At 44.0% G+C, this 15743-nt stretch overlaps 2 protein-coding genes across 2 annotated transcripts in view; both read left to right on the top strand.

The window, feature by feature from the left end:
- Positions 1 to 3410: 3410 nt before the first annotated feature.
- Positions 3411 to 12942, top strand: copb2 (COPI coat complex subunit beta 2). The gene is made up of 22 exons (XM_052088414.1): positions 3411 to 3547; positions 3915 to 4052; positions 4143 to 4229; positions 5408 to 5534; positions 5626 to 5774; positions 5949 to 6095; positions 6245 to 6344; positions 6441 to 6583; positions 6857 to 7056; positions 7132 to 7242; positions 7362 to 7450; positions 7542 to 7648; positions 7809 to 7952; positions 9307 to 9437; positions 9578 to 9785; positions 9936 to 10046; positions 11092 to 11306; positions 11569 to 11707; positions 11855 to 11992; positions 12089 to 12166; positions 12269 to 12409; positions 12530 to 12942. Exons 1-22 carry the CDS (start codon positions 3545 to 3547, stop codon positions 12623 to 12625), a joined length of 2802 nt encoding a protein of 933 aa, XP_051944374.1. The 5' UTR covers positions 3411 to 3544; the 3' UTR covers positions 12626 to 12942.
- A 1906-nt stretch (positions 12943 to 14848) lies between these two features.
- Positions 14849 to 15743, top strand: part of LOC127616690 (segment polarity protein dishevelled homolog DVL-3) — a 30491-nt gene continuing 29596 nt past the window's right edge. The window contains exon 1 of the mRNA XM_052088463.1: positions 14849 to 15433. Coding sequence (XP_051944423.1) covers positions 15273 to 15433 — 161 coding nt within the window. The 5' untranslated portion in view covers positions 14849 to 15272. The remainder of the gene's footprint in view (positions 15434 to 15743) is intronic.

The following is a 15743-nucleotide window of genomic DNA, read 5'->3' as shown; positions in this document are numbered from 1 at the left end:
TCAATTATCAACGTCAATAATCCGACAAACAGCAATGAATTCGTCCATCCTGAAATATACGGTTGGCGATTATTGGCGGGCGGTGTGCACACTGAAGGGAAGACTACGTCTGCCACCTGTTGGAGACACACAAGAACAGAATCATGTCAAGGGGCAGACAGAAAATATAACACGACTTACAGGCATATATGTTTTGTACTCCATGAAGACCCGCTAATATTGTGGTCCACTGAGAAACTGAGACACCTCCATGTATATCCGTGTAAATTGAGGGGTTCTTTGTTTTTAGTGGATAGATCTACTTTACGTTTACGAACGGCAAAGGAGTGATGGAATCCTTTGAATGTTGCTTTATTAAAAGGGAAAAACAAACTTCTGCACCGCAGCACTTTCGAGAACACAACTCTCCTCGTAACTAAAATCACTTCCTGCCTCTCTTCAACAGCCAATCCCAACCTATCAACATAAAAACATGTCTAAACAATTATTATTCATTCATTCTTCCGAGCCGCTTGATCCTCACTTGGGTCGCGGGGGGTGCTGGAGCCGATCCCAGCTGTCTCCGGGCAGTAGGCGGGGGACACCCTGAATCGGTTGCCAGCCAATCACAGGGCACACAGAGACGAACAACCATCCAAGCTCACACTCACACCTAGGGACAATTTAGAGTGTTCAATCAGCCTGCCATGCATATTTTTGGAATGTGGGAGGAAACCGGAGTACCCGGAGAAAACCCACGCAGGCCCGGGGAGAACATGCAAACTCCACACAGGGAGGCCGGAGCTGGAATCGAACCCGGTACCTCTGCACTGTGAAGCCGACGTGCTAACCACTGGACTACTACATAAGTATACATTTTTAAAATTGTGTACAAATTGTACAAATTGTGTACCGGGCCACCCTAAAGAATTATTAAACAACAGAATATAATTTAGGTATTCTTAACATGAAATAACATGATAATAATCCATCCATCCATCCATCATCTACCGCATATCCGGGGCCGGGTCGCGGGGGCAACAGCTTTAGCAGGGAAGTCCAGACTTCCCTCTCCCTAGCTACTTCTTCCAGCTCTCCCCGGGGGATCCCGAGTCGTTCCCAGGCAAGCTGGGTGACATAGTCTCTCCAGCGTGTCCTGGGTCTTCCTCTGGGTCTCCTCCCGGTCTGACATGACCGGAATACCTCACTGGGGAGGCGCTCAGGGGGCATCCGAATCAGATGCCCAAGCCACCTCATCTGGCTCCTCTCGATGTGGAGGAGAAGCGGCTCGACTCTGAGCCCCTCCTGGATGACTGAGCTTCTCACCTTATCTCTAAGGGAGAGCCCAGACACCCTGCGGAGAAAACTCATTTCAGCCGCTTGTATCCGGGATCTCGTTCTTTCGGTCACGACCCATAGCTCGTGACCATAGGTGAGGGTTGGGACGTAGATCGACCGGTAAATTGAGAGCTTCGCCCTTTGGCTCAGCTTCTTCTTCACCACGACAGACCGATACAACGTCCGCATCACAGCAGACGCTGCACCGATCCGCCTGTCGATCTCCCGCTCCCTCCTACCCCCACTCGTGAACAAGACCCCAAGATACTTGAACTCCTCCACTTGGGGTAAGATCTCCTCCCCAACCCGGAGGGGGCACTCCACCCTTTTCCGACTGAGGACCATGGTTTCAGATTTGGAGGTGCTGATTCTCATCCCAACCGCTTCACACTCGGCTGCAAAACGCTCCAGTGAGAGTTGGAGAGCCCCGTTTGAAGGAGCCAACAGCACCACATCATCTGCAAAAAGCAGGGATGCAATACTGAGGCCCCCAAAACGGAACCCCTCAACGCTTCGGCTGCGCCTAGAAATTCTGTACATAAAGGTTATGAACAGAATCGGCGACAAAGGGCAGCCTTGGCGGAGTCCTACGCCCACTGGAAACGATTCCGACTTACTGCCGGCAATGCGAACCAAACTCGGACATCGGTGGTATAGTGACCGAACAGCCCGTATCAGGGGGTTCGGTACCCCATACCCATGAAGCACCCCCCACAGAACTCCCCGAGGGACACGGTCAAACGCCTTCTCCAAGTCCACAAAACACATGTAGACTGGTTGGGCGAATTCCCACATACCCTCAAGGACCCTGCTAAGGGTGTAGAGCTGGTCCACTTTTCCACGGCCGGGACGAAAACCACACTGCTCCTCCTCAATCTGAGGCTCGACTTCCTGACGGACCCTCCTCTCCAGCACTCCTGAATAGACCTTACCAGGGAGGCTGAGGAGTGTGATCCCTCTGTAGTTGGAACACACCCTCCGGTCCCCCTTTTTAAAAAGAGGGACTACCACCCCGGTCTGCCAATCCAGAGGCACTATCCCTGTTGACCACACGATGTTGCAGAGGCGTGTCAACCAGGACAGCCCCACAACATCCAGAGCCTTGAGGAACTCCGGGCGGATCTCATCCCCCCCTGGGGCCTTGCCACCGAGGAGCTTTTTAACCACATCGGTGACTTCAACCACAGAGATAGGAGAGCCCACCCCAGAGTCCCCAGGCTCTGCTTCCTCCAAGGAAGGCGTGTTGGTGGAGTTGAGGAGGTCTTCGAAGTACTCTGCCCACCGGTTCACAACGTCCCGAGTCGAAGTCAGCAGCACCCCATCCCCACTGTACACAGTGTTAGTGGTGCACTGCTTCCCCCTCCTGAGACGTCGGATGGTGGACCAGAACTTCCTCAAAGCCGTCCGGAAGTCGGCTTCCATGGCCTCACCAAACTCTTCCCACGCTCTGGTTTTTGCCTCGGCGACCACTGAAGCCGCGGTCCGCTTGGCCAGTCGATACCCGTCAGCTGCCTCTGGGGTCCCACAGGCCATAAAGGCTCGATAGGACTCCTTCTTCAGCTTGACGGCATCCCTTACTGCTGGTGTCCACCAGCGAGTACGGGGGTTGCCGCCACGACAGGCACCAACCACCTTACGGCCACAACTCAGATTGGCCGCCTCAAGAATAGAGGCACGGAACATGGTCCACTCGGGCTCAATGTCCCCCGCCTCCCCCGGAACATGGGAAAAGCTCTGTCGGAGGTGGGAGTTGAAACTCCTTCTGATAATAATTAATAAGATAAAAAGCAATTACTTATTTTAAGTAATATATTCAGGGTGTCCACCGCCTACTGTCAAAGGACAGCTGAGATGGGCTCCAGGACGCCCCGTAACCTTTGTGAGGATAAGGGGATCAGAAAATGGATGGATGGATAATTACAGTGTTAAAGGAGGCAATATTTTTGTATTATTGTAATATTGTAATATTATTGTAATATTGTAATATTTTTTAGACTTGCTCCACCACAACCATAAACTACATACATCATTTTTATTTGAAGGTGTTTTTAACTATTTGCCTCTACCGTTGTCCGCCACGTCACATCAATAGTTTTCTCTACCAACTCTCGCGAGAATTGTCTTCCCGGAAGTTCCACGTCAGTGTGCGTTTGTGTTCACTGAAATCCCAACATTTGGCTCTCGACACACGATTATCTGATTTTGCTTCGACAAACAGTGATTAAAAATGGTGAGTAAGATTTAGAATAGAATATATGATTTTTTTTCACAGATGTGTTTGACTGGTGTTCACGAAAATATCCAACAAGGCATTCTAGGTAGCAGCTTAGCAGCTGGCTAGTTATCCGGTGTGCAGAAATCGGCAAATATCAACCCTTGGCTTTTTAACCGTTTAATGTTTTCGAATTGCTTGATATGAAGGTTAATATCAGGAAGATGTAAACAAACCAATTGGTTATAGGATATCATCAGCGTGTGAAATGGATCTGTGCATGACTATTGCTGTCATGAATTGTACGTCAACGTTGAATGCATTGTAATGTGTTGATAATGTCCAAGTGAACATAGAAACGACATTTGTGTCCACAATTTTTCAGCCGCTGAGGCTTGACATTAAGCGGAGGTTGACAGCCAGATCTGACCGTGTGAAGAGTGTGGACCTTCATCCAACCGAGCCATGGATGTTAGCCAGTCTGTACAACGGCAGCGTCTGTGTGTGGAACCACGAAACACAGGTAAAACATGCAAGAGCATAATCTCTGTTGATGTTAGACTAACACTGTTGAATATACTGAAAATGTAACATTTTAATTATTTGTTATCAGACACTGGTGAAGACGTTTGAAGTGTGTGACCTCCCTGTCAGAGCGTCCAAATTTGTGGCCAGGAAGAACTGGGTCATCACAGGAGCAGTGAGTAACTCACTGAAATAATCTTTCACCTTGTAAGACATTACAGCGACCCTAAAACCACCCTAAGCAAGTGATAGAGACGAAAGCAAAAGCAAAGAGCAACATCAAGTGTAGGCTTAAGCATATGATATTTGATTGTGATTTTATCCATAACACTAGGAGAATTAAAGTGGTTTGGAGGTAAGCCACATAGGAAATTTTGAGTTTACAGGTGATGAACTAGTTTGCCTAGCGGTGTAAAAATACATAATCATTTGGCATAAAAGGTTGGCAGATATGGAACAATTCTTATAAAAGAGGCCTGGTGCATTATTGCCACTCCCATTTGAAGTTAACTATACAACAAAACAAAGAAATACTTTATTGATCTGGTAATGCTATAAAAGCACAAACTAAACTGGCGCTAACTCCAGGGGTCTTAGAAGATACAAGGATGCCAGAGAAATATGTGAACTGCACAATGCCTCTTAAATTATCATGATGCCCAAACTGTTTTATTTTTACATTCCATTAAATACATTATTTTTGTTTGTTTTTCTCTAGTACAGTGGTTCTTAACCTTGTTAGAGGTACTGAACCCAACCAGTTCATATGCACATTCACCAAACCCTTCTTTAGTGAAAAATAAAAATAGAATTAAAAAAAATTCAAGACATTAAAAATGCAGTTATTAAAAACAGAAAAAAGTAAATACAAATTCAAGACATAAGTCCACGTTTTTTAATTGTATGGTAGAGGCTCTGTCGAACCCCTGAGACCGATTCACCTGAGACCCTTGGATTTGATCGAACCCAGGTTAAGCACCGCTGCTCTCGTACAATACTGTTGAAAGCTATTTCTATGAAACAATGCATTTCGGCAGTTTTTGTTGGTGTTTTATGATGCGCAAGAAAGAAATGTCTTTTTTTCTTTTAATTGATTTGTTGTAGTTAGGAAAGATGATAAGTATGATCACACAGCAAACTAAATTCAGTCCAGACAACATTGTCAATCATAATCACTGTTTTAGAAATGTTTTCTCTTGAAAACTAGGTGCAATCTGTTTTTTTTGAATGGATTGATGCCAAGTGAATATTTTTTCAAACTGTTATTTTATGATTAGAAATTGACAAATTCTGTAAAAAAAAAAAAACCAACAACCAACTAATACAGTATATATATTTTTTCTCTCTTGGTAGGATGACATGCAGATCCGTGTGTTCAACTACAACACCTTGGAGCGTGTTCACATGTTTGAGGCCCACTCTGACTACATCCGTTGCATCGCTGTGCACCCCACTCAGCCCTACATCCTCACCAGCAGCGGTAGGCTTGTTTTTGTAATTCACACCACCCATCATACAAATTGATTTCTCCAGCAATGCACTTTTTAAACGTTGACCCCATCTCTGTGCAGATGATATGTTAATCAAGCTGTGGGACTGGGACAAGAAGTGGTCCTGCAGCCAGGTTTTTGAGGGTCACACACACTATGTCATGCAGATTGTCATCAACCCCAAGGACAATAATCAGTTTGCCAGTGCCTCCCTTGACAGGACTATCAAGGTAATAAGAACTTGTTACTAATGCTCACCAACCACAACATTAGATCCAAGTGCATGATCTCATCAGGAGAGCAGCTGTCTGTTTGGAAATATTCGATGTTGTTCCAGGAAAAAAATATAAAATAACTCCCGAGAGTGTTCAAGCTCATTTAATCATGTCCTTGTGTTGATTCAGGTATGGCAGCTGGGCTCCTCATCTCCCAACTTCACTTTGGAAGGCCATGAGAAAGGCGTCAATTGCATCGACTATTACAGTGGAGGAGACAAGCCCTACCTGATTTCAGGCGCTGATGACCGCCAGGTCAAAATATGGGACTACCAGGTGCAACATCTTGTTTTGCTGCTGTTGTTGTCCAATGAACCAGGAACTAAGGAGTGCGATTTCCAAATCAGTTCTCGTTTAAATTAGCCCTTTTCACTCCTTTCTTTGTTACATCTTGTATAGCATGTGCTCGGTCACCTCTATTCCAGAACAAGACCTGCGTTCAAACTCTGGAGGGTCATGCCCAAAACGTCTCATGTGTGAGCTTCCACCCGGAACTTCCAATAATAATCACCGGGTCCGAAGATGGTGAGCTGGAACTTATCCTGTCTTCCGTTCCCTTAATCTTGCCCGCTCAGCTTTACTGATCTTTGCCATGTATGACATTACCCCCTCTCACTGAAGGTACGGTTCGTATCTGGCACTCGAGCACCTACCGCCTGGAAAGCACCCTCAACTATGGCATGGAGAGAGTGTGGTGTGTGTGCGGTCTCAGGGGCTCCAACAATGTCGCGCTGGGTTATGATGAAGGAAGTATCATTATCAAAGTGAGTCATAATTATCATCATAATTTCTCTGCCATAAATGTCCCACAAGTGGAATTTTCCTGAGTATGGATTAGTGATACATTGACAAATTAGTTTAGTAATGTACTCGTATCAAATCAAAATTCCCCATTGAATTGATTAAAATGCCTTTTAATCTGTTCCCGGCCCCGACCATTACTTTTTAAAAGTAAAGAAGCTGTTTGTTTGCTTTGCTTTTAGGAAGGTATGCACTTGTTCTCAATCCCACCCGTTTGCCCTTTCTTTTCTCTGCAGGTGGGGCGTGAGGAGCCGGCCATGTCAATGGACACCAGTGGCAAAATAATTTGGGCCAAGCACAGTGAAATACAGCAGGCCAATTTGAAGGCAATGGGTGACACAGAGATCAAAGATGGGGAGCGGCTCCCGCTGGCCGTGAAAGACATGGGCAGCTGTGAAATATATCCTCAAACTATCCAGCATAACCCCAATGGGAGGTATGTAACAAGCAATTTCAGCCTCAAATGAAAGCGGGTGAGCGGCCTGCGCTCATTTTGAGCTGTCATTTGCAGGTTTGTTGTGGTGTGCGGCGATGGAGAATACATCATCTATACTGCCATGGCTCTGAGGAACAAGAGCTTTGGCTCAGCACAGGAGTTCGCTTGGGCACATGACTCATCTGAGTAAGTCTGTCTGGGATAGTTTACTGTACAATGCGCCACTGTTAAATAGTTTATTCACAGTCTTGTGTGTTTTTTAGATGCACATGTGATGCTTAATGAGCCTTTACCCATTTTAACAGATATGCCATCAGAGAAAGCAACAGCGTTGTCAAAATTTTCAAAAACTTCAAAGAAAAGAAATCCTTTAAGCCTGACTTTGGAGCTGAGGGTAATTGCAATGTAGCGGTCAAACACAAGTTGAGGTTGAAATAGAATCACTGGCAGAAAAAGAATTAAATGGTATTTTTGGGGCTCTGCAGGTATCTACGGTGGTTTCTTACTCGGGGTGAGGTCAGTGAATGGTCTGGCGTTTTATGATTGGGAGAACACTGAGCTGATCCGCCGCATTGAAATCCAACCAAAACATGTAAGTCCGCTTCTCTTAGCTCAGTTTGTGTGTTTGATTTCGCGAGTATTTTGGCATTTTCCATAAGTTGTCTGCTTTACGAGCAATGCAAGCAGTCCTCCTTAGTCTGAGTCTTACCTTCGCAACACTCCATAGCGTTAGTTTTTTTTCCGGTGTGCAGATCTTCTGGTCTGACTCTGGCGAGCTGGTCTGCATCGCTACAGAAGAGTCTTTCTTCATCCTTCGTTACATGGCCGATAAAGTAGCTGCCTCACAAGAGAACAATGAAGGAGTGACGGAGGATGGAATTGAGGATGCTTTTGAGGTTTGTGTGCCTTCCATTCTTGTCAGTCCATTGATTACGGTATAGGGAACCCCTACTTATACTGGTGATACATTCTCGACCCACCTGGAATAAGTTAAAATCCGCAGCATAGAGAGACCATAATTAAAAAAAATTCTGAAGGTCAACCGCTCCCACGTGCTGAAAGTGTATTTAAACTTATTGAAACACTTTTTAAAAAATCCTTAGTGCATGATTTCCCTCAACACATTGAAATTTAGCAAAACACACTTCAACTTATTATACCGGGTGTAATGAAAACTGGTTTGAATTATAAAATCCATCTTATTTAACCAAATCGTATCGCGAGACTTTAAAATGGACCACGTTTGAATCATATCTGACCCCATCTATCAGGATTGGAAGTGTTGAAATTAATAGACAACTAATCAATTGTCAATGATTGACACCTATTTTAAGAATCGAGTAAATGTTTAGCACTTCAAATTGTCCAAATTCTATGATTTTAGGCTCTCAACGGTAATTCTCTGATTTCTGTTGTCTATGAAAGCAGACTGATTGTAGGTTGAGAAGGATTATCTTTTGTTTAATCAAAATAAGACATTTGCAAACATCTGCTTTTACTTTTGTAAAACAATGAGCGAAAAGAGGACTGAAACTGTTTCCAAAAGGTTGGTAAATACAGCATTAATTCCTCTCAACTGATACTACTTCATTGGTGGTGTTGTTGTTTTTTTTTTAACCACTAACAAATACCAAATAAACAACAATCATCGGATAATGAACAGTAATTGGGGAAAAATGTTTTGCAATACACAATGCAAAATAAAAATGTTATCCATTTAGCCATTGTTCAAGATACATACAGTACTAAATCGTCTTTACAAGAGATGCACACCACGTATAAATCGGATTGATGTTGCTGAAGTGTCGTTTCCTTCAATAGTATTAACATTTACATTTTGTGACATTTGAATAAAGTTGACAAAAGCTAACGCTGTACCATATTGACTTGAATCTTCCCACTTGAAAATATTCCGTTCTTAAATTATATCGTGATACGATGCAATTGTCTTTAATTGAAGAGCTGCACACCCCAACTTATTATAACACACTTTTTAAATGATTGCTTAGCTGCTGTTCTCACTCTTTCTCACTCACACAGCACCCCAAATAAGAAGCCACGAGTGCTTGTGTCAAGCTTGTTTTATTTGTCATACCCTTTTCACACCGACTGTAAAACTGACACACCAAACAAAAGTGAGTGACGCATTCTTGCAAATGTTGACCGACACCATCTCTCCCAAAGTGTTTCAGGTTTCCTACATAATACTAAACACTCATACATTCCGTTTGTAAAATTCTCTTGGTTCAGGTCCAGGGAGAAATCCAGGAGATCGTGAAGACTGGCCTTTGGGTTGGTGACTGCTTCATCTACACCAGCTCGGTGAACAGACTTAATTACTTTGTAGGAGGAGAGATCGTCACTATTGCTCACTTGGACAGGTCAGCTATTTATGATTGCATGCATTTCATGATCTCTAGCAACCTTTCAACTTTGGTTTCAGGACAAATGACTGTTGTATGTCAAGTCATTTTCGAATGCAGAAAGGCGCCATCAGTTAAAATGCCCCCTCCCTATGCAGAACCATGTATTTACTGGGCTACATCCCCAAAGATGACCGACTGTACCTGGGAGACAAGGAGCTCAACATTGTCAGCTACTCCCTCCTAGTCTCGGTTCTGGAGTATCAAACAGCTGTCATGAGGAGGGACTTTGGGATGGCCGACAAGGTGCTTCCCACAATTCCTAAAGAGCAACGAACCAGAGTGGCCCATTTCCTGGAAAAACAGGTCGGGACTCAGTGCATGATTTGCCTGTTATTACCAGTGCCGATTACCAGTTATTAGACACATCGATGGTTTAATCGGTGCTTATTACCAGATAATTTTTTTCCCCCTCTCTTTCTCTCTCTCTCTCCCTGGCGCTACCTGGCTTTACAGGGTTTCAAGCAGCAGGCGTTAGCTGTGTCCACAGACCCGGAGCATAGGTTTGAGCTGGCCTTGCAGCTGGGAGAATTGAAGATTGCCTACCAGCTGGCTGTAGAAGCCGAGGTAACCGGAGTGCTTTACCTTTTGAGATTTGTTCTGTGAACACGCTCCTGACTCCACATCCTCGTATCTCTGATAGAAATGTCATGAATGCGTTTCAGCATCCCTCCCAAAAAAACAACAAAAAGGTTTGGAATGTGTTTTTCAGTAAGCATAATGGCACTCTGTAATGTACTTTACGGAAACATACACGAATGACATACTCAAATGGAAAGTCAAGAATGGAACTGTTTCCATGAATACTATGCTGCTCCTTCTGGTGTGGGCACCTGGAACTGGTCAAAACTCCTGACTAAGCCGTAGTAGTCTTTGTCATTCTTTGGAGAGGGTAAAGAACATGTGCCTGTGCATATTGTTATCTGTCTTCATGTGTTGTTGCACCGTTTGTGTTCCAACACCACTTGCACCGCAAAACCAATGCTGTCAGTTAGCTGATCAATGGAAATATGCTTTGTTGTTTATCATTAAGCTGAAAGGACTTACCTAAAGCAAATTCATGTGGTTCTGTAAGTCTTCAGGGATAGTGGTTACTGCAGTGGACAGCTTATGTCATCAAATTACAGGGTGCACGAAAGAGTTCAAATACGCATTCTCTTTGTTTTCTGTTTAGTTTTACAGACAAGTTCAACTGGGAGTGGTAATAAATAACTTAAGACCTCTTTTTTAAAGACATGTTCACTATCTGCTAAATGGCTTCTTGTTCTGAACCGAGTTAATTTAACTGGCGCGATACTGCGCTTGTGCCTCAAATGTTTACTTCTTTGTATTCTAGAAAATCAAAGCAAATAATGGGCTGATTGAATGCATGGTTTTTGGACAAAAAGGTCACCACATTTGTATCTCAAGACCTAATTGGAAAGGTCTCATTCTTTGTTCATTTTATAAATTTCTAATATGACAACTCCCCATGACGTCCCATTAAAAATGTCGGTAAAAGCTGAGGTGTTCTCCTGAATACTACCACCCTGGTTTGAACGTTGAGTATCCTGGCACCCATTGTAGGCAAACATTCTGACTTGACCTACACATCTTTCTTTCCCTCTCATAGTCGGAGCAAAAATGGAAGCAGTTGGCAGAGCTGGCTATTAGTAAGTGTCAGTTTGGCCTGGCCCAGGAGTGTCTGCATCATGCACAGGATTACGGTGGCCTACTCCTCCTCGCCACTGCCTCGGGTAATGCGCCAATGGTGGGCAAGCTGGCCGAGGGTGCAGAAAGAGACGGCAAGAACAACGTGGCCTTCATGACCTACTTCCTGCAGGGGAAGTAAGTGCGACATGTGACTCTTTGGCATTCGACTCAGCATGACTTAGATTTGTTCTTGGTTTTACTGTTTGGTGCTTTCTACCGCCTTTATTACTGATTTGTCTTACTGTTTATTGTGCATGTAATATTGCTCCATGTATAGCACTTTGTATGCAGCGCTGGCTGTTTCAAAGTGCTCTATAAATACCGGTACTGTTCACTTGACTCATGTCGTGGGCAAGATCACCAGGGTAAATGTCATTCTGCCGTCATTTCCTCACAGACTGGATCAGTGTTTGGAGCTTTTGATCCGAACCAACCGCCTACCTGAAGCTGCATTCCTGGCTCGCACATACCTGCCCAGCCAGGTGTCCCGGGTGGTCAAACTGTGGAGGGAAAATTTGTCCAAGGTTAACCAGAAGGTGAGCACAGTGGCTTATTGATCAGTTAAAACAATATCGGTAGCGCAATTTCGACCCCAGGTTGGATTTGAATGCAGTTGTGACCTCTGATGTCAAAGACTTGTGTCATATCTGGTAAAATTATTTCATTTCGTCTTTGCGGTGTAGGCTGCTGAATCCTTAGCAGATCCTACAGAATATGAAAACCTGTTTCCTGGTCTGAAAGAAGCATTTGCAGCTGAGGATTACCTCAGAGAAAATTGCTCAGGTTCCACCAGGCCTGCCACAGACTACCCCCTGGTCACTGTGAGTTGAGCACGACATTATAATAAAAGTGCAGCTTGAAGTAACTAATTTTAAACTTGTTTGTGTCTTTTAACCAACTCTGATGTTTACCTTCAGCTAAACGAAGACAGGAATATTCTAGAGGAGGCTCAAGGATACAATCCCAAAGGGATTTTCGGAGTTTCTGCTCTCGAGGTTTGTGAGCGTTATCCACCCGCTCAAGGACACCTTTCGACCAACAGTTTTAATTGCATTTTTTATGAAGTGGGTTCTTGGAAGTAATTTCTTACTCCACAGACAGAGGAATGCGAAGAGTCTCCTTTAGCGTCAGCCCCTGCAATTGCACCGGAGTCTGCAGTCATGCCTTTAGAGCCTGAACCTGTTCCTCCTCAGTCTCAGGAGGAAACCCCAAACTTCTCCCAGTCAGAAAAAGATAAGGTCTCTACTTTTCTCGTTTTCATGCTCTGATTTATTTTATTGTATTTGGGGGTTCGGAAGGGGGGTGGGTCATTTTGTTCTCTTGATGAGGAACTGTTCAAAAAATGTCTGTGTGCACAGGTTCTAGAAGATCTGGAAATTGACCTTGACAATTTGGAGGTAGATGACATCGACACCAGTGATGTTAACCTGGATGATGACTTTCTCGAGGACTAGAGATATTCCACCAATCCTGCGGTCGACCACCTCGGAGCTTATTTAAACGCAGAGACCAAACACCCGTGCTCCCTTTTTGTACTTAAAAATATTGTATTGTCCACAAGCAGATTGAAATAGATGAACATGATCTCATTTAATCCTCAGAGGAATAGTAGACATCATGTCTGCCGGTATTTCAGACTTCATTTTGTACACCATTTATTGACTGTTGGAGATCATTTCATTTTATTACATTGACCCATAATATGTTTATTTTTGCTTTGGCTAAGATGAATATTGTTGCGCATTCGGTCCAATAAACTGCGGTTGCTGTACATATTCACCTTTCAATCAACTCCAAATAGTAATTTGTGGGTGGGAAGCAAATCTAGGAACCACCTATCTTTTACAGCATATTAGTTAGATTACAAAAGTGTTGGTGTGGAAATGCTTCCAAAGGGATGCTGTATGGGAGTCCTCAAATCCACAACAAAGAGAAATCCAAACTTAGCGGTGGCAGCAGCATTAGTTCCCTTGTCCTCTTAAATAAATCTACCTTGAGGTTGCATGTCAAATCACTCCCTCTTCTGCTGTGTTAATGTCGAATGCCAAATTTGAAATCAGTTTTAAGGTTGTGATGTTGAAATATTGACATGAGCCCACTCACCCAACTCCTTGCATGATTGTGACAGGCTTTTATATTGCGCAATATCTATGTTGTAATTTCAGCCCTAGACAAACTTTGAAACAGTTAAAAGAAATGACCAGTCTTTAAGCCATATATAAAACAGTCATTATTGCTCATGGAAAATCATTGTGTTAATTAGATAGTGTTCATAAGATTAGTTTCATTTTTATTTGTAGCAGGTTACAGCACATTAGGTGCAAGGTTCGATTCAGCCTTCCTGTGTGGAGTTTGCATGTTTTCCTTGTGCCTGTGTGGGCTTTCTCTGGGTACTCATGGTTTCCTCCCACATTCCAAAAACGTGCATGGCAGGGGTTAATGGCTGAAGACAGCTGGGATAGACTCCACCACACCCACAACCCTTGTGAGGAAAAGCATATTAGAAAATGGATGGATGGATTAAGTTTATTTAAGCGGATTTATTTTGTTTTGCGGGTCGAGATAAAATAAATACAGCAAGCAAGCCAAAACAGAAATGTGTGTGTGTGTGTACAGTACTGTATACACAATTCAACACATCTTTATATATACAAAACAAAATTCATAAGACATCATAATCTCGACCCACATATCCACACCCGCCCATCCATTCTCTGATCTGCTTTATCCTAACGGGTCGCGGGGCATGCTGAACCTACCCCAGCTATCTTCGGGCAGTAGGAAGGGGACACCCTAGAACCGGTTTCTTGCCAATCGCAGGGCACAGAGATGAACAACCATCCGTGCTCACCCTCACACCTAAAGACAATTTAGAGTGTTCAATCAATCTGTTATGCATGTTTTAGGGAATGTGGGAGGAAATGGGAACCCGGAGAAACCCCACGCAGGCACACGGAGAACATGCAAACTCCACACAGGAAGGCCGGAGCCGAACCCACGACCTCTGCACTGTGAGGTCGACGCACTAACCACTGGCCCATATGCATTCATATAAAGAAATCTCTCTCTCTCATACACAAGTATACGCAATTCAACACATTTATATATACAGAACAAAATTCATAACAAAACATCCTAATACTATTGATATATTTATTTACATACACAAAACAAACCCCCAAAACCCAACGTTCCTTCCTCAGTTTATAGTCGCAATCATATCCAAATGAATTAATATTTTAAATACAGTAGAATGTGGTCGTTCGTTTGCGATTTTTACACATTTAATACGAAACTTTGCCAAAATGAAGAGAATGTTGATAACAGCGTGTCTAAACTCAGTTGATCAAAATTAGTTGGTCCTAAAAAGTATTTTCAGTTCGGGTTCAATTTTAGAATGGATAAAATTATTCAAGTTCATTTATTCAACTCCATAAGATGCGTGTGTACGTCCCGAAACAATATGGAATTACAGTACTGTGTATTATTCGTTCGTCAAATGCGTTAGTTTTAATGTTTGAATCACGTTTCAAATTTGACCTAAAATATCCAGCGGAATTATAAAAGGATTGAAAATGGCTGCTTAGTGATTTTGTAATTTCAAATTGCTGGCGTGGTAAATTTGCTGACTACTTTAGCAACAAAAATGCTATCAACGGATGACTTCAGTTCTCCTCCTCTCCTGTAGGAGGCATCCCTTACAGATAGACCTGGATAATTTGGTGCACTTTTCGTGTGCAACCAAACCGTCAAGAGTGCCGAGTTTGGCAGCTACGGAGAGCATAAGAGTGGGATTTTTTTCCCTTTTTTTAAGTCGTCTTCCTTTCTGATTTTGAGTTAAACCCACACCGAAAGTAACACAACGCAACCTGTGTAAAATGTACGAACCCATCGCGATGGAATAGGGACCTTTTGGGTGGGTGGGATTGAGCTGGCGTAGAAAAACCAACCGGAATCGGACGGCCACGGCACGGAGAGCCGGGGAGGGACCACGGCACAACCGCCGCCAGCTCCACGGGGAGTCGGGGCCCGAGAGGGAGCCTGCCGGGGCCCTCGCCTTAATGCGCCCAGCCTGCTTCTTCGCCTCAGCCGCACTCCGAGATGGAGGAGACCAAAATTATCTACCACCTCGACGACCAGGAGACACCCTATCTGGTGAAACTGTCTGTGCCGGCGGACAAAGTGACTTTGGCAGACTTCAAAAATGTCCTAAAAAAACCCAACTACAAGTTCTTCTTCAAATCTATGGACGATGACTTCGGGTAACTGTTTATATGCTTGCTTCATAAACGTCATTTTTAGGCTGTCATTCTTGTGGATTTCCTAACGTAAGTGCTGCGAGACTTGCCAGCGGAGGAGCCAGCTGGCTTGTCATCGCTTCACCTGGCTGTCGATCGCTTCTTTAGCTTTCCTTTGTTAGCTGATAGCGGCTAGCACGTTTGTTTAGCGTCCACGCCGTTTGTTTACATTGCTCGTGAGGCTAGTCCTACGACGCTCGTAGCCTGTCGTCGCGCCGACCTAATTTGGTTAAGGCAGTTTCGGGAGCCCCCGGCCAAAGTCCCCCATAACATT

This window comes from Hippocampus zosterae, chromosome 15, assembly GCF_025434085.1.
Source record: "Hippocampus zosterae strain Florida chromosome 15, ASM2543408v3, whole genome shotgun sequence".
NCBI lineage: Eukaryota > Metazoa > Chordata > Actinopteri > Syngnathiformes > Syngnathidae > Hippocampus > Hippocampus zosterae.
This window is presented reverse-complemented; position numbering and strand designations above follow the sequence as displayed.